At 41.3% G+C, this 17,163-nt stretch overlaps 1 protein-coding gene across 2 annotated transcripts in view; it reads right to left on the minus strand.

Moving 5' to 3' along the window:
- cxcl14 (chemokine (C-X-C motif) ligand 14) overlaps positions 1-17,163 on the minus strand; it is a 141,694-nt gene that overhangs the window by 12,608 nt on the left and 111,923 nt on the right. The window contains exons 2-3 of one of the 2 annotated variants that reach the window (XM_073487675.1): positions 10,491-10,606; positions 8,436-8,579 (exon numbers count right to left, since the gene is read on the minus strand). In XM_073487675.1, the coding sequence (XP_073343776.1) occupies positions 8,436-8,529 (94 nt within the window). In that variant the 5' untranslated portion in view covers positions 8,530-8,579; positions 10,491-10,606. Of the gene's footprint in view, positions 1-8,435; positions 8,583-10,490; positions 10,607-17,163 lie in introns of both variants that reach the window. The other variant, XM_073487673.1, reaches the window with a different exon arrangement.

Below are 17,163 nucleotides of genomic sequence, written 5' to 3' on the forward strand. Positions count from 1 at the left end.
GTTAAGCTATACACAGACGACACTGCGGTCGCGTGACTTAAACGTCGCCACTAAGCGTCTCACTACACATCTACTATAGAAGTTTTCTGTAAATAAAAATTGATCATCTACAAGTTAAAATTAGAATAGTTTGTAACTGAAGCCGGCCTATAGAAATACATAAAGAATTTAATACAAAGAAAAATAAAAATATATATATACACATATATAAAAATGCATTAGACTTAATGAATTAAATGTGAGTTTTCTTTTTTAATATTGTAAAGACGACGAGCTCTCAACTCTTTCAGAATTCAATATTTGTACACCCTGATATCTGAGGAGCGTCAGGACAGTGTTCACTGTTTTTGTTTTGTATTTTATGATAATTAAAGGACAGTTAATTATAACTCAGGAGCAGTTTTCCTGTGAATGGCTATTCTCTTCTATTGGAATAAATGCGGCCATTGTATCTGGGGACGCCATCAGGATGAACCATTGGCCTGTAAGAGATAGCCCTGAGAAGAAGGTCCGACCCCTCCCACCTGGGACGCCCTGACCGCAGGATTAAACAGAATTCATCACCATCCAGCATCATGAGGGATTTGTATGTGTGTGTTTGTGTGTGTGTGTGTGTTCACTCTGCCCGCTCTCTCCCTCTCTATGTGTGTGTGTGTGTGTGTGTGTGTGTGTGTTCACCTTCCTGCCCTGAACACTGATGCAATCAGCTCCTGTCATCACTCAAACCAGCGGCCATGAAATGTCTGTCTGCACCATGGACCTGTGTGTGTGTGTGTATACAGCTTGTTCATGCCAGCGTATCCATATTTGTGAGAGTGTATCTACAGCATGAGCATGTGCGTCTGTAACATGCTGCTTAGAAGTCTGAGATTCAACAAGAAGCCACAACATGTTGTACTCTGTCTGAACATGGACTATTCTGAAGTCTGGGTCACAAACACAAAGAAACCTTTGCCAACCCGTCCTCTGGTCTTCTGGTTCTACAGTAAACGACAGTAAAACATGACTCCAGCTACCTTTTCCAGTAAACTGTGACAGATGAAGATGTTCGTGACCCCTGCAGGACACTGATGCTGTGCGAATCCATCTCAGGTCTTTTTGATCTCACGATAAAAGACATCGGTGAGCTGTCTGCTCCAGCCTTCAGCTGAAGTGACTGATAATCAGTCGGACGTCTGTTGTCTTCATCCATCAGATCACTTCAGCTTTACTGAATACCAAAGCAAGGAAAGACACTGAAGGCAGTGATGGAGGTTAAGAAAAATACAGAGGATTTCAGTCAAAAGGAATCTGTCTGGAAATGATGAAGATGACATCATCTGTCATTCTTCATCAGTCCAAGATGGAAGGTGAAGGTCTGGAGACTCTTTTTTTTTGCATTATTTCCTGATCATGAAACAGAGCCTCACTGAGGATATCTCAACAATATTTTTATGTTTATTCCTATAAAAGGATATAAATCAGCAGCTTTGACAATAAACAGCGAAAAGAATATGATGAGCTGAACTGTACCAACATTTTTAAGATCTTAGCAGAAGGCTGGAGCCAAAATCTGAAACAAATCACTAGTGATGACATCTGGGAAGCACTAAATCAGCTGTTCCCAGCATTTGTTGTCTGGCACCATGAGATGAACTCAAGTACCCGTTCATCCACACCAATCCATTATGTGTGCAAATGTGTAAATGTATTTAACATTAATGATATAAAAGCCCAGAGCATAAATCCTACCTGCTAAATGTCAGAATTTTAGCTTTGTAGTCAGAACACCAAAACTATGCAGGTCAACTGTGAAAGCAGCTTATTACGACTCATATTTACATTTCTTGTTGGGCAGCGACCTCTACTGGTGGGAGTAATAATTAAGGCTGCAAAGGAGGAAGTTAGGCGAAGTAGTATAAAGAGCAAAAAAGTCCAAATAGGGAGGATGTTCATGAAAAACAAACACAGGACTTTTACCCAGGACACAGCTGTTCATGTCCAGTGTGAAAGTGAAATTGATTTACCAACAGAGTGAAGTTTCGTCATGTATGCAGGCTTGAGGAGTAACGGAATACATGTAAATGATGTAATCAGGATACAAAAAAGGTAAATGTAATCATTTAGGCAATCAACCCATTCAGTCGTTTAGGTGTGAGGATGTGTTGCAGCAGATGTGAGCATGTTAGCATGCTGACACTAGCATTAAGCTCAAGGCACAGCAAACGTGGCTGTGAGCTCTTCGTCTTGTTCCAGTAGGTTTGGGCAAGTTTGCATTTGAACCACAGTGACAGAAGCTGGACGTTTTCAACCATTAATCCATTCGATTTTTGGCGTCTCTGCTTGCTTCCTGACATTCTGAGTCACAAAACAGTATGTGAGTAAATTATTTCAAATGGCTCCGATCGGTGGGAAAGCGAGACACGCTTGTAGTTTGCCAGCGACTATCATCACTGTGAGTTCCAAAAGATCATTTTGGCAATAAACACGTCCCATTCAGACACTTTGCAGATTAACAAGATTTTTCCATTACTTGATGAAGTGAGACAGCTGTTTTGTTAAAGTGTCTGTCAGAATACTTTGGCCACACTGCACTGCCAGCCCCTCTGGCCACCTCTCTCATTCTTTCAACATGACTGAATTCATTACTCCGAGATGGACGGCGTTTACTTACACGAACCTGCGTCGCTTCGCTAGATTGTAAACTCCATTTGTCTCGGCGATGTAACCTGCAGAGCGTCTAATGGCTTTTAGTGGACTTGGCAGCAGCGTGAGCGCAGACCTAATTCACAGGGAAATCGTACAGTTTACCCCAAAAGTCAAACATGGCAGAGAGTATGTGAAGAGAGCTGAGGCTGTTTAGTTTGAAATGATATGTGCTGGAAGTGTGAGAAGAGACAGAGAAGAGAGAGTGTATTTGTGAGGGATGTGTGTTGGCAGCCGGACGGAGTGTGTTAATATTTAAAAACAGGCAGCGGTCTGTAACGAAAACACACAAAACATTTCAGGTTGTTTACATCCCAAAAAAAACAGCTCAACATGGCCTCCAAGTTAAGTGTGACGTGATGTGTTTTAATACTGTGAGCACATCAGACTAATCATGGAGCAGACAGCTTGTACATGATGTCAAAGACACTGTTATGACTTCAGTCAGAGGTTTACTAACATGCTGCTGAACTAACATGTCTCCTCGCAGTGAGAGAAAATTAAACACACGCTGTTTTAAATTCATCTGGCAAAGACACACAGAAGAGATGCCAGAGTTGAGAAAGTCCTAATTAAAATGTGAAGCAACAAAATCACCAGAATACAAGTTTACAACGTTTGTTTATGCAACTTCATATTTCTTTATGTGAAAGTGTTTCGTCAGGTTCAGTTTTTTAAATGTTCTTGTTACAACACTGCTTATGCTCTGGTTAGGTTTTGGTTAGGGTGAGGAGGAGATCATGCGTTGGCTTAAAACACAGCTGGAGATGTCCCGACTTCTCGTTAAAAGTATCTGTTTTTTGTCACCACAAACGTGACTGGAAATTGTCCAGAGGTCTCCTTAAAAATATCCATCGGTGTCCCGCTTATGAATGTTGGAACAAAGTCAAGCTGTGGTCACTGGCTTGGCAGTTTTCTCGCCTGTTACTCCACCACCGTCCCCCCTCCACCTCCTGACATGTCAAGTCATAAACATGTAATGTGAGCGTCATATGACACGTATTGTAGAAATATCAATATAGTACGTAGCCTATGGTCTGGTGACTGTGCTGGAATATAGGATAATGGTATTGGCTTAATATCAGGCTCTGATAGATCCTGAGAATCTGGGGGCATGTGCTCTATATGCATTTACTGTATGTATGTTTACCACTAAACAAAGTTAAAAACGAATGTCTCTGTTACTGACAGTTTTACCACTACCAGAACAGCAGCTGCTTCCTCTTTCATGCCAGAAAGCAATCCAACAGATTCCTTCTGATTTATTAAAATCTCGAGGGCACACAGTGTTCGGAAATGAGACATTCATCCTCTGAAATCTGTGTTCAGTTTGAGGAATGATGGAAAACATACATCCTTGTTTATAACAAACGTTTTAATGATGATGCATCTTCATTCCCAATAAATAACATACTTTGTTTTTTTTAATGTCAATATAACATTACTAAGTAAATAATCTTAAATTTACAGTTTAACTTTTCGCTTGAGAAGTAAAAGTTTGCATTCTTTTGCATTTTAATGCAGAAATGTATTACAATTATCTTCATATAGATACAAAGCAAAGACTTATAAATTAAATATGTAAGTGTTTTTCTGCATAAACTTCTCATGTTTGACACAAATAAGTGTGGATGGTACCACCTGTTCATCATCGCATGTTACTTCCTGGACTTTATCCTTGTTTTGTTGGTTGAGTCAGAATAACAGCACTCACTTCTTCTCTGTTCTCATTAAAGCTGGATTTCCTCTGTCTGAGGACACGGAGGCCTGAAGCCGAGGGGGTCGACACCTGTTATTACTGTGAGTCTGCTGTCTGTCCACTGTGGGACTGACTGTCTTTTGAAGTCAGGTAATTTAGCTAATCCTCACCTCTGAGGGTAGTTTGGGGTTGGGATTAGAGGAGGAAGTGAGTGTAGCAAACAACCACTCCTCATACGTAACATGACGTGAACCTGTGTGTTGTGAGGTTGCACAGCATTAAAATAACTCATGAAGCTTTTCAGATCAGTGTCAATCGCTTCAAGCATCATAGCTTCAGTCAGATACATTACTTTAGTACATAAAACAGTTAATTAAATTAATTAGCCTGAACACACTGTGTATTTAACCATGGACACATCTAAAATCATGCGATGTAAGGTCTTGATAAAAAGTTTTGATTATTTCCCAACATATTTTTGGTGAATTATCTCCAGCTGGACGTCTAATATCTATTGTAGAATCCTACTCTGCATTCTTCTTATTTGCACGTCGTCCATGAGTTTAGTTTAGCATTTGTTCCCTCCAACAGTAAGAAGACACAAATACAGGGAGAGAGAGAGAGAGACAGCTTTTAAGATTTGCATGCAGACAGGTCAGCAGGCACACAGACACGTCGACAGACAGGTAGGCAGGTGCTGAAGGTAATTGCAGGAAATAATGATGGTTTTCTATGTGTTTGGGTAATGCAGGCATGTAGGGACACAGACACACAGACAGGTGTGCAGATGCTGGGAGGTAATTACTGACAATAATGGGATGCTGGGCGGCGTTAACAGTTTTACGGCTTCCCTCAAACAGATTATTCCAGGAGCCCTGAATAAACCAGTGAAACCAGAATAATCCTGTATGTACAGTTTAACATCACTGATTCTGTGTGTAGTGAGTCTGAGAAGCCGACAGACAGACAGACAGACAGACAGACAGACAGACAGAAAGTATGCAAAAAGGTGCGTACAGGCAGAGAGGCAGGCAGGTGTGGGAGGATAATTCCTCTCAGGTGACTGAGGCAGGGTGCAGGGTGCAGGGTGCAGGGTGAGGTTAACGGCCCTGGGCAGAGATGTAATTGCTGTTCAAGCCGTCATGTTCAGATCATGTTGATAAGTTTACAGCCATCAGGCTGAACAGTGATGACAGGATGGTCTTTTCCTCTTTTTCCTCCAGGCTACAATTTTACCTCCACTTGTGGTCATTTCTTATTAAGTCACCATGACTTTTAATATTTCTTTCTTCTGAGAAGGGATGTCAGACCCTTTTTTAAAATGTATAATATAATGATATTATATCGTCGTCACTTCCGCCAAGGAGGTCATGTTTTTGCCCCTGTTTGTTGGTTGGTTGGTTGGTTGTTTATTTGTCAACAGGATTACACAAAAAGTAATGAATGGATTTACACGAAACTTGGATGGAGGTTGGGTATCGGCCCAGAATAAAAACTCACTAACTTTCTGTTACGGAAAGGGACGGATCCAGGATTTTATTCTCACTTTCTTTAACATTTCGAGACAGTGAGTTCTTTTCAACATTTTTGTTAATTTTACAGGAAATAATGCATGGATCTGGAAGAAAAATGTTAACTGGTATCTATGAGTGAGTACAAAAGAGATGTTGTATCTTCTTGTCATATTGTATTCAATACTTGCCTTTACCCACTTTGTCATTATCTCCACATTAGTGATGATTATTTATAAAAAAATCTTTGACAAGACCTCTTGAGGTGTGTACTGTGTATCACAATATAGCCCAAAAATTCTGCAGTGTTATTTGAAGTCCTAATTGGTACATTAATTCTTAGTTTATTTAATTAAAATGCATCCCCTTTTCCTCTCACATCAAAGATACTTTCCAAAATTCTTCTGTTGAATTAATGCTCATGTGAAAGAGGCCGTCCTTCCTTATACAGTCCTGAGTGTGAGTGAACATGACACACTACACTCGTGACACAAAGTCACCTGCTGGGACATGAAAAGAACCGAGAAGACAAACATGTCATCAGTCGTAGCTTGTTTGGATGTGTGTGCGTGTGTGTGGAGGTTCCCACTTGAAATCCCTTATATCCACGTCAGTTAGCATGTAAACAGAGAGGCCATTAGTGGTGAGCAGAAAGACTCACTGTCAATCCGTTTTGACGTATTTCTCTGTAGAAAAGTATGTGAGTGCACGTTATGTCTGCAGGGCTGGACGTACACCAGAGCTTTTGAGCTTTACCTGTGTAGAAATACATTATATAGGCCAGGATAGGTAGATAAAACTGGGAACACTAAATACAACACTTAAATTAATATACAAGGTGTATTCATTTTAAATAAGTTGAACAAAAATAAGTCAGACAGGCAGAAAAACAGCTGATTTTAATGTTAGGGCGATTTTAACCAAAAGGGGGTTATATATATAGTTTATATAAAGTTTTATATAAAGTAATTTATATTAAAGCACGAAAACGTGACACTTCAGCATTGGCTTCACTTTTCAGACCTTGAAGATCCGTCCATATTTTATACAGTCACTGATCTGAATGTAAATTCAACTAAAGCTCAGACATGAACACGTTTCATCTTGTTTGTTCAATCTGTACAGAAGAAAGTAAAAAACTAAATAAGCGCATTTCCCCAAAAGTAAAACTATTCCTTTGCCTGTATAGATGATGGTAAATCCTGTTATGAAACAATTCAGATCTCAAAGACACCTTCACACACTCACATGTCTGTTTGTGTTTGAACATGTATGACAGGGATGTGAGGTCAACAGTTCTCTGGCTCTGACTGCCATCAAATTCACCGTGAAGGCAGCATATGTTCAGTCCCAGGACGTGTCCTATTTTGAGGCATTTATGACATTGATCCAGGCTTATGTTGACGTTATGTAATATTTTTACACCATATCAAAGCCGATTCTAAAAACTGACTGTTCATTCCACTTATATCTAGGTTACGCTGGACACAGCTGATGGAGCCTGGAAACAGTGGGAACATAATTAAATACGGATATTTATATTGAAAAAAGCTGCAGTGCTGATGAGGGTTCTCAGTCATCCAGGTCGTGGGCATTTTAAGTGTGGCTTCTTCAGTTCTAACTAAATGGGGGGGAGTTGCAGCCTTTAAAAAACTTTTAATTATTATTTTTTTGCTTACAAACCATAACACGAGTGTTCGGAGAAATAAATATATAGATTGTGCTGTGTGTAGAGCCTCATCGGCCATTTTGTTTTTGTTGAGGGCCACAAGAGTAAACTGTACCATGTTAAATCTCGTACACTCCTCGTATCAAACAAGGGGATATTTCAGCAACACACACATATATATCAGTACTAACATAGGTTAAAAGTTGACCATGAGGATGGTTGGACATATTGAATAGATCAGGTGCCGCTTACCTGTTTGTCTTCTTTCTTGTCATGTGCTCTTTTTCCACAGTGCACACCGATTCAGTGCTGTGGTCGGTGTGATCTCATAGCAAGATGGTGTCTCATTCATTCGTTCATTCAGTCGTTGTAGAAACAGACATTCTCAGTGAACACAGAAGCTGTGGTGGAGGTTACGTGAAGCTGTTAAGGTCACGTTGATCACAAAGATTTAAGATGTGTGCTCATTTAAGAGTTTTTATTTCCACAACTGTTGCCATTTTTTGTGATTATTTTTTTCCTCACTATTTTTCATGAATCTAAGTTCTTCTCTTGCCAAATAAAGTCCAGACCCTCCCACACCACAGTGTATTAATGATAGGGGAAGCAGATAATATAAAAGGATCGAGAGTTGAATTTTGGTGAAATAAAGTTCATCAGTAAACTCTTGCTTGCTTATTTTCTATACACATATATTCATTCAACTCTGTTTCACTCCATGTTGTACATCTGCTCGTCCACACCCACCCTGCAGAGGCTCCATACCTCCCCAGGGCGACCAGACTGAGAACATCTGTACTCAGGTTTGGTGATTCTGAAGGTCTGGTTTCTCCAACCAGGTGAAAAAGTTGTCAGTTGTCAATAGAGTTACCTGAATAGCTGAACGGATCCGAGATGTATGCTGGTCTGGATCCAGGGTACCTCGTCAGTACACAGCTGAAAGTCTCAGGTTTGTGGTGGCGCATGGAAAAAGATCAGGAGGTCACGGTGGGATCCATCTTCTGGAGACCCGACACTGCTGAGAAGATGAGGAGGACAAGAAAACAGTCATTATTTTTCTTTACGACCTGCATGTGTTTGTCAGCCTCCATAACTCAGTCAGCAGGTGCACAGTAACATTTTGCACACACACACAAGAACATATGAAGGAGTGTCCCGCTCTGCAATATTTTTACCATCCCGGTCATCTTTTTATAAACGGTCATTTTTCATCTCCTAGCTCGCAGATAATTTGGACTTTGTTCAGGCTCAATGTGTTCCAGGTTTCTGTCGGGAACCGTGAAATATCCAGAGGGACTTCCAACAAAGAGACAAATAAATAACAGAAACAACTCTTTCACCCTAGATACAATCAAAACAGAATAATTATCTATCCTGAGCTATTTTATTAACAGAGTTATAAAACACTGTGGGCTGAACTGAACTAAATCTGTTGTTCTGATGTGATCTGATCGTTGGATCTGGAGCTGGTGTCAAGTGCCGCATGTTGGACTCATCTCTAGATTCAAAATAATAATACATAAATAATAAAATGTCCTCAGGCTGTCTCAGAACTTCGAGCGTTTTTTCCGTTGTAACAAACACAACTGCCTCACAACCAAACCACAGGTCCATTTGTGGTTTTCTAACATTGTTGTGGACCGAGCCCTCGGAGGGGAAATAGTTTTATAGACTACTTAGAGTGAAGGTCCCTTTACACCGCGAGTTTGGGCCGCCCCATCAAAATACGCCATGAAATGATGCGGAACACACTCGTTAAAACATATTTATCTCAAAATTGTTTTCAGATTTGTGTTTTTATTTTGTGTTGCTGTCCTTTCACAACCTTTTGAGGGTTTTCTCCGATGTATTGAAGCGTCAATGCTTCATTGTCTTTTGTTTCACATGTGGATGTCAAGTTGATGAACGCTCGCATGTGTTTCTGTTTTCTAATCACATAATTGTGCTTCGTCAGATTCGGGGTTTCATCACACAATCTGACATGCCTTAAAATCTGACACAGATTGTGACTAATTGAGCTGCCAAGATTAGTCGATTAAGTGAAAGAAAATGAGCTGCCTACTATTTTGATAATTCTTTAATAATTTTTCAAGCAAAAATGTCAAAGATTTGCTGGTTCCAGCTTCTTAAACGTAAAGATTTGCTGTTTTTCTTTGTCATTTATATAGTCAATGAAAAGTCTTTTATGGACGCTTGGTTGGACAAAAAAGGGAATTTGAAAACATCACCTCCCAGATTGCAAAACTGTTGCGGCCCATTGCACATACATTCTTCTGGCCCACATGGTGGTACTTGGGCATCTTGTTTGCCAGAGCTGAGCCACAAACAGGCCACAGCATGGCCACATGTCAGCCAGGAGCGAACCGAATAAACCTGAACTGGAAAATAATCTGACTACACAGCTGTTTTCAGTGTTCATGTCTGTATAAAAGTATGTTCTCCTTAAAGTCTACATCATAGTCAAAGTTAATCTTCCGGCCCAACTATTGTAATTTGATATAAATCTTAATGTCTTGTGTGGAGAAGGAGTTCACACAAAGTGTAAACACACACAGCATGCACCGATCTGATATATGAATGTGATCGGATCACAGCCAAAGGATATCTGATCTGTGTTTGTGAGAAAGTTCAGCCCACAGAAACCGTCATGACTCACTCAGACACACAACGGCAGCTAAAATAACCTGTTTGTGTTTATGTTGTAACACATGAAGAGACGACCCTTAGAAAGTTGAGGCCGTAAACTTTTTATAAATGAAACAGTGAAGCTCCAGTGTGTGATCGCAGATCCAGAGAAAGACACATAAAAACACTTGTGATTGCATTTTTTGAGAACTGATGTGTATCAGTTCTTCTTTTATCTTATCTTGTTGTCCTCTCCCACACCTACACACTCCTTCTTCAACTCGTTATTTCTTTTGTGTACCGTTGTGTGCGTTCTTCCCGTCGCTCCCTCCCACCGATCGTCTCTGTTGTTGCCAAGGCAGATGGAAGCTTTCAGTGAACAGATGCAGGAGAGATGTTATCCATGTGTTCCCGGTCCTATAAAAGAGGAGTTAAGACTCAGAAACCTGTCCTGACATGAACCATGCTGTTTCACAAAACACACACACAAACATTTCATGTTGTATGAAGAGATGCTTATAAAGAGGATGTGAAGGTAGACACAGAAGAAAATATATTGACAGTGCCCTTTAGATATTGAGTGATTCATACATCCGCTGTAACACACAGTGATATGATATGACAGTTATGGCTGATCAGCTCTTAACATTGTGCTTTTGTTCGCACATTTTGGGGAATATGATTACCTGCAATCGAGAGGAAAGTTCGATGAGAAGATCCATAAAACTCTAATGTGTGAGCTGTAAATATGAAGCCACTGTCAGCCGTCGGTTAGCGCGTAGCTTAGCACAAAGACTGGAAACAAGGGGAAGCAGCCATCCTCTCACTACGCCCTACCAATAAATAATCTGGCATATAGAGTCGCTCACGTTGTGTTTATTCTGTCATTTTTCTTTGATTTGTGTGTAGAACGGCACAGTGCATCCAAGTGCAATTTTCAAAATAAAACACTGTGTGCCGACTCAGGATATACAGCACAACAAAGTTGGAAATACTTACAATAAACACACCTAAAACAGACAAATAACGAAACAGTAACTACGTTATCCTACTCAACCACAGTAGAAGCTGTCTGACTTCCTGTCTGGCTCGATCTGCTTCTGTCAAAAATAGACTTGGCACATCCACAGAGCAGAGCAGAGAGCCGCTTCTGGGACACTGCTGAAACGTGCCGTGGCGCCGCCGATGGAAACACGAGCATTGTCTAGAACGGTCTCGACCAGCTCCTGCGACCATATCACGGCCCATAAAACACGGCCATGATGGTTACAAGCTGGCTACATTAAACATATAAAATATGCAGACTGTTGGGATCAGAAACAGAGTGTCGTAAAGTGTCGATATTCTGCTGCACATCAGCTGTCCAATGTAACCAAAGTGAAACAAACTCATTTCTTCTTGTAGCAAAACTGATACGAATCTTTGACAGTGGATAAGAAGGCGAACAAGCATGTTACCCAAACTGCCGGACTTCTGCTTCTTTCTGTTCTTTACTAAACTAAAGAAAAGATGCACACAGTGAGTGGGAGAGGAGGAGAGATCTGCATGGAGGTAAATGGGAAGAGACAGATAATAAATACAGGCAGGTAGAAATAGAGAAGACGGACTGAATGACCCAGAAATGTAAATGTGTGAAACCAGAGCAGAAGCAGCGTAATCCAGATTGCATGTGTCACAAGATTAACAATGGGGATAAACACACACACACACACTCTCTCTCTCTCTCTCTCACACACACACACACACACACACACACACACACACACACACACACACACACACACACTGGCCTGAACACTACACTGGCCAACTCCTCTCTAAATAAACAGCAGTTAAGAGTCTGGTGCTAATGAAGCTACAGAGCTGCAACATGTTCCTCTCTCATGATGGAATATAAACACTGAAACCTTTTTCCACCAGCGCCTCAACTTTTCATCTCGTTTTCTCTTTTTTATCTGCGCTCACATGAGAACGTTTTAAAAGTGGCATTAAGTGTTTTGACCCTTTTAAACCCGGCGCAGTGATGAATATTGGTGGCGACGGGAGAGATTTTACTCAGCTGGGTGAGATCAGTGGATCAGAGCGACTATAGTGGTGCTAATGAGCAGCCTCACAGCATCTTTTGCTGTTTTTCCATCACATCTGCCGGTCTGGATTTACATTTCTACCACAACTGGGCCTGAAGGTGTGTCTCAAACCAACGATGGCTTGTCTCGATCCTCGCAGTACTATCGAAGAATCACCGCTAACAAAGTGGCTCCGCTAATTCAGTTACAAACAAGATACTTTTTGATACATTTGTGATACATCTCCATCAGCTTAATGATTAATCATTAATCCGAAGTTTGAAAGAACAAACAGGACAAGAGAAACTAAAGAGATTCACTTAGAAGCTACAGAAGTGCTGAGAGCCGAACACACAGACTAAAAATGTCTTTCTCTCAGGTTTCTTGCACCGACTTCAGTTGAGTATTGATTTTTAGGGGGAGACGGGAGCTCGTTACGGGTTGGCTGCAGTCACAAGACGTCACCACAGCCTGCTCTGAGGCGGGGTGGGCCCGGCTTGGCGCTACTCCCGAGCAGGACCATCACGTGCGCGGCCCAGCTCAACTTGGCGCAGTAAAACTGGTGATGGAAAAGCAAATTGTTACGGTTTGGTTTGACTCGGCGTGGCCAAACGTGCTGCTGGAAAAAAATGCCATTTGATCCTACACGCTGCCTCAAATTGATTAAATTAAAGTTTGTTTGGTCTCTGCATGAACGCGTGGTTTACGTCTCTGCTGATAGATGTGTTTGGAAAAGCTGAAGCATTTGCATGCATAAAAATCTTTCCTACGTATAGTAAAGCAGTAACAATCTTTCTTTTTTAAGAAAGAACATGTCTACTTACTTTAAAAACTCTTCTTCAGTTTCATAACAGAGAAAAGTTAGTGTCTTAAACTGAAGAGGTAATCACAGACAGTTTCAGTTGACCTTATAACTGGAGTCAGTCACTAATCACATTAATCACTTTGGGCTCGTTCAAACACCGTCTTTGTTGCTTTAACTGTCATGTTTAGTCTTTCCAGTAACAGCCACATGTCCGTCTGTGTCCGTGTTTGGCTTAAGTGTGCTGAAACGATTCCCCCCAAACACCATGATTATTGCTGATTAGACAGTAATTTTGCTCAATCATATAAAATCAAACGTCATTATTTCATGTTTTCTCTGTGAGTCAGTGGGAAAGAACCGTGATGTGCTTGTCACACAGTGAAATGTCAAAACAGCAGCTGTGTCAGCTTTAACAGATGGTTGATAAAAAGCTCCTATTTTCACCCTTTTTTAAGCTGAAGTCATCACTGTAGCTGCGAAGCTAAAAGCGTTAGCGCACCAAACTGAAGTGGGTGCGCAAGTTGGACGACGTGTTGAGAGTCTAAAGTAAGTAGATGATGATAAAATGCATTTGAATTAAAATTTAAAAAAGACTTTTCCAGGAAACAGGTTGCACTCGGAAAGGACAACAGTCTGATCTGTACAGTGATTACACAGCCTCCGGTCTCCACACAAAGTCCTCAACATTCCTGACTGCTATTACCTGCACACAACTCACAAGACCTTTAAGTCTAGCCGGGATGACAGGTGTCATCTTGGAGATTACGTTGCCAAATGTTTGATACTTTCAAGAAACAAACTCGAGGTGCTTTAAGCCAACTGTCAGTCTGTCAGTGAAAACCATTCGTTAAAACTAATTCAGAGCTCTCAGAGACACAAACATGTACAGTAGGATACATTCAACAATATGAGGATCGGAGTCAACACTCATGCAATTTGATCCAACATACTGTATTTATCCCTCTATTCAACCGTCACAGATTTATTTTCCGTCCCGGCTATAGGCCTACATGTAAACATAAAGGCTGCGAAAATGATATAGGTCACCAAGCTAACGCTGGCACGAGACAAGGTGCACACCCATGGAAACGTGACCAGGCTCCTGAATAATTCACGTGTCATGTAAAGGGATAGCTCTGAGATCGTCATCTCATCCAGGAGCTCGAGGACATACGTCGAGGCAAAGATGAGGACATAGAAACTGAAAGTATAGAGACGACTCTCTGTTAGTCTACTGCACAAGAAAATATCTGATCACGTGATAAAGGTTAGCTAATGTCACTCACTGTAGTCACTTTAGGATAAGTCGAACAACTTGAATTACAGATTAGATTAAGATTCAAAAACAACTTGGTCAAGGTTGAGATACAAGTGAGCAGAGTGTGAAAAGTTCAGTTTTCATCCTGAAAATCCTCTCACTCGTTTATTTTCCAGAGATGTCAGTGGCATGTCTCATTGAACGACCACTAGTCACATGACTGAAGCTCTCCACAGTTTTCTCCCTCAAGATGTTTGTACTTTTGAGCCGAATGTAACAAACCACAGACTTTTAGAAAGCAGCAAATGCAATACATCTTACAGGCCATCACAGTAAACAGAGCTGTATGACTGGGAAATATTACTTCTTTATTTTAAGCAAGAAAAACATTTGTCAGTTTTTTTCCGACACCTTTCACGCGTGCCTCAGAAAGTCTTGTGTTGACTTGATTGTCTGTTCTAGATGTTTGAGTTCTTCAGCCGAGTGACATCCATCGGCTTTGCATTGTGCTCATTAGATATTAATGAGGAAGGTTAATTATTTATTAGTTTTCCCTCGTTAACTCTTTCCATGCTGACCTTAAGATATGTAAGTCACGCTTCAGAATGACGCGGTCACTCGCGGCCTATTTATCACGTGTGTTGCACACATACATGCGCAGGTGACACAGATTTGCTCATGGAAATACACACACTGACACCTGAGACTTCCTGTTACTGGGATACGATAGCCTTCCAACTCACACAGCAACAAGTGATTAACTCCGTCATCTACTCACAACCTCAACTCAATGAGACAGACGCACAATAACGGCCAGCGGAGGTGAGGAGAGGGGAGCTTCACAATGAAAACGAAGCCACTGAGCTGCAGCTACGACCTGCAGTGACAGGCGGAACAACAGTATCTGTTTTCACACACACACTCATTCACCTTCTTCCATTCACACAAACACACTCTGACATGAATGAACTGGTTCACACAGGCCAGGAAAGCGGGACACACAGGGGAGGAGGAGGAGGGACCCTCCAGAAATGTAGATTACAGGCTGAACTTTGATTATATTCAATATGTATTATGTATTTAAAAATGTTAAATGCATCTTTATTTGTTTCACTTCATGCTTTTTAATAAAACTGAGAGTCTGCAGCCTATGTTTATTGTTCACTTTCAAGTCTTGATTGGACAATAAAGTTGTAAAGCTACATCAAAACATCGCTCTTTTGCATTGAATTGTGGGTGGACATAAGGCTTATGGGGCTTTTGTTAGAAGATATGTATTGAAAGTGGACATCTGGGCACATGTTGGATTTTATGACTTTGCTGGGAAGCACAAACTGGACGAGTCACAAGCTGTGTGTAACTCAGCAACTGACCCAGCTGATCAGTCCTGACCTGCTGCAGTCTGATTATTGGAGGGACTTTCTAAATAAAAAAGAAATTTAGATTTTTCTTACTGCATGTATCAACGATGAAAAAGTAGCTGTGTAATCAAATCGAATTCTGAGGCCAGTGAAGATTCACACCTCGAGAAGATCGTCAACGAGTTTGGCATCAGTCTCTCGGACAAATAAAAAAAAATGTAGGTAACAAATGCAAAAATGGGTCGCCAGATGTACTTTGGCGGTTGTTAATATACCTGCGCAGCAAGTGAAGTCTATATGTGGGAACCGCTGCATGTCAATAACAACAACAATAACAACAATAAGATTGTGAATTTAATACGTAATGAATTGCTGCAAAAGAAAGTTGGTCTGTCTGTGCTGAAGTGCAGAGCTGAGGGATGTTACGAAAGAGACACACACACTCACCTCCCTCTGACCCAGAGCAAGGAGCTGAATTTGAATATCAAACACACACACGCACACACACACACACACACACACACACACACACACGTGCATACACACACACACTGAAGTCTTGCATAGTTATACAAACACACAGACAGACATGCATGTGCGTACACACATGAAACACGCACACAAGTTCAGAAACTTTGCTTTTGCAACATGCTGTGCTGAGATTTCTACTTTGGCATTAAAACAGTCACCTTCAGCCGTGTGTGTGTGTGTGTGTGTGTGTGTGTGTGTGTGTGTGTGTGTGTATGTGTGTGTGCAAGAGAGAGAGAGAGAGAGAGAGAGAGAGAGAGTTTGTGTGTGTGTGTCCACTGGCACACAAACTCGACTGGCATCCAAGCAACTGCTATTGACCAACGGTGGAAACTATTTGTGAATGAGACGCCGAGTCCTAAGACACACACACACACACACACACACACACACACACACACACACACACACACACACACACACACACACAAATGCAACATGTAGAAATGTGTGCTGAAACACACAGACACACAACCACGCATGCTATGATCATAAACACCCACGCTAAGACGTGTACGCACACATACACTATCATGACTGAAAGCGACACAGTGTCAGTGCAGACATGTTTTAGGTGCACACAGTGACAATCACACAAACACACGCACACACAGACTCTTGTCCTGAGACAGCCCTCTCAGCGGGGAATGGGACAATTTCGTTCTGTCTATAAAGGCTGCTTTGTGTCCTGACTATCTGCTAAACACACACAAACACACCTAATGACGGCTTTGTGTCCACATTTTAAGATGCACTCTCACATCAACACAGAGAGAGACCAGCTGCTTTGTACCCTCATTATGTCGCTGTTCGGCTCAGGCTACTTGGGATTGCAAACACGGGCCAAGCAGATGTCCACTGGCCTTATAGTGCTGACGGCAGTCACACACAGATACACATAAGCACACACACAGATGGATGTGTGTGAAGAGACACTCTTCTCTCTCTCCTGCACA

The sequence above is a fragment of the Pagrus major genome, chromosome 18 (genome assembly GCF_040436345.1).
Source record: "Pagrus major chromosome 18, Pma_NU_1.0".
NCBI lineage: Eukaryota > Metazoa > Chordata > Actinopteri > Spariformes > Sparidae > Pagrus > Pagrus major.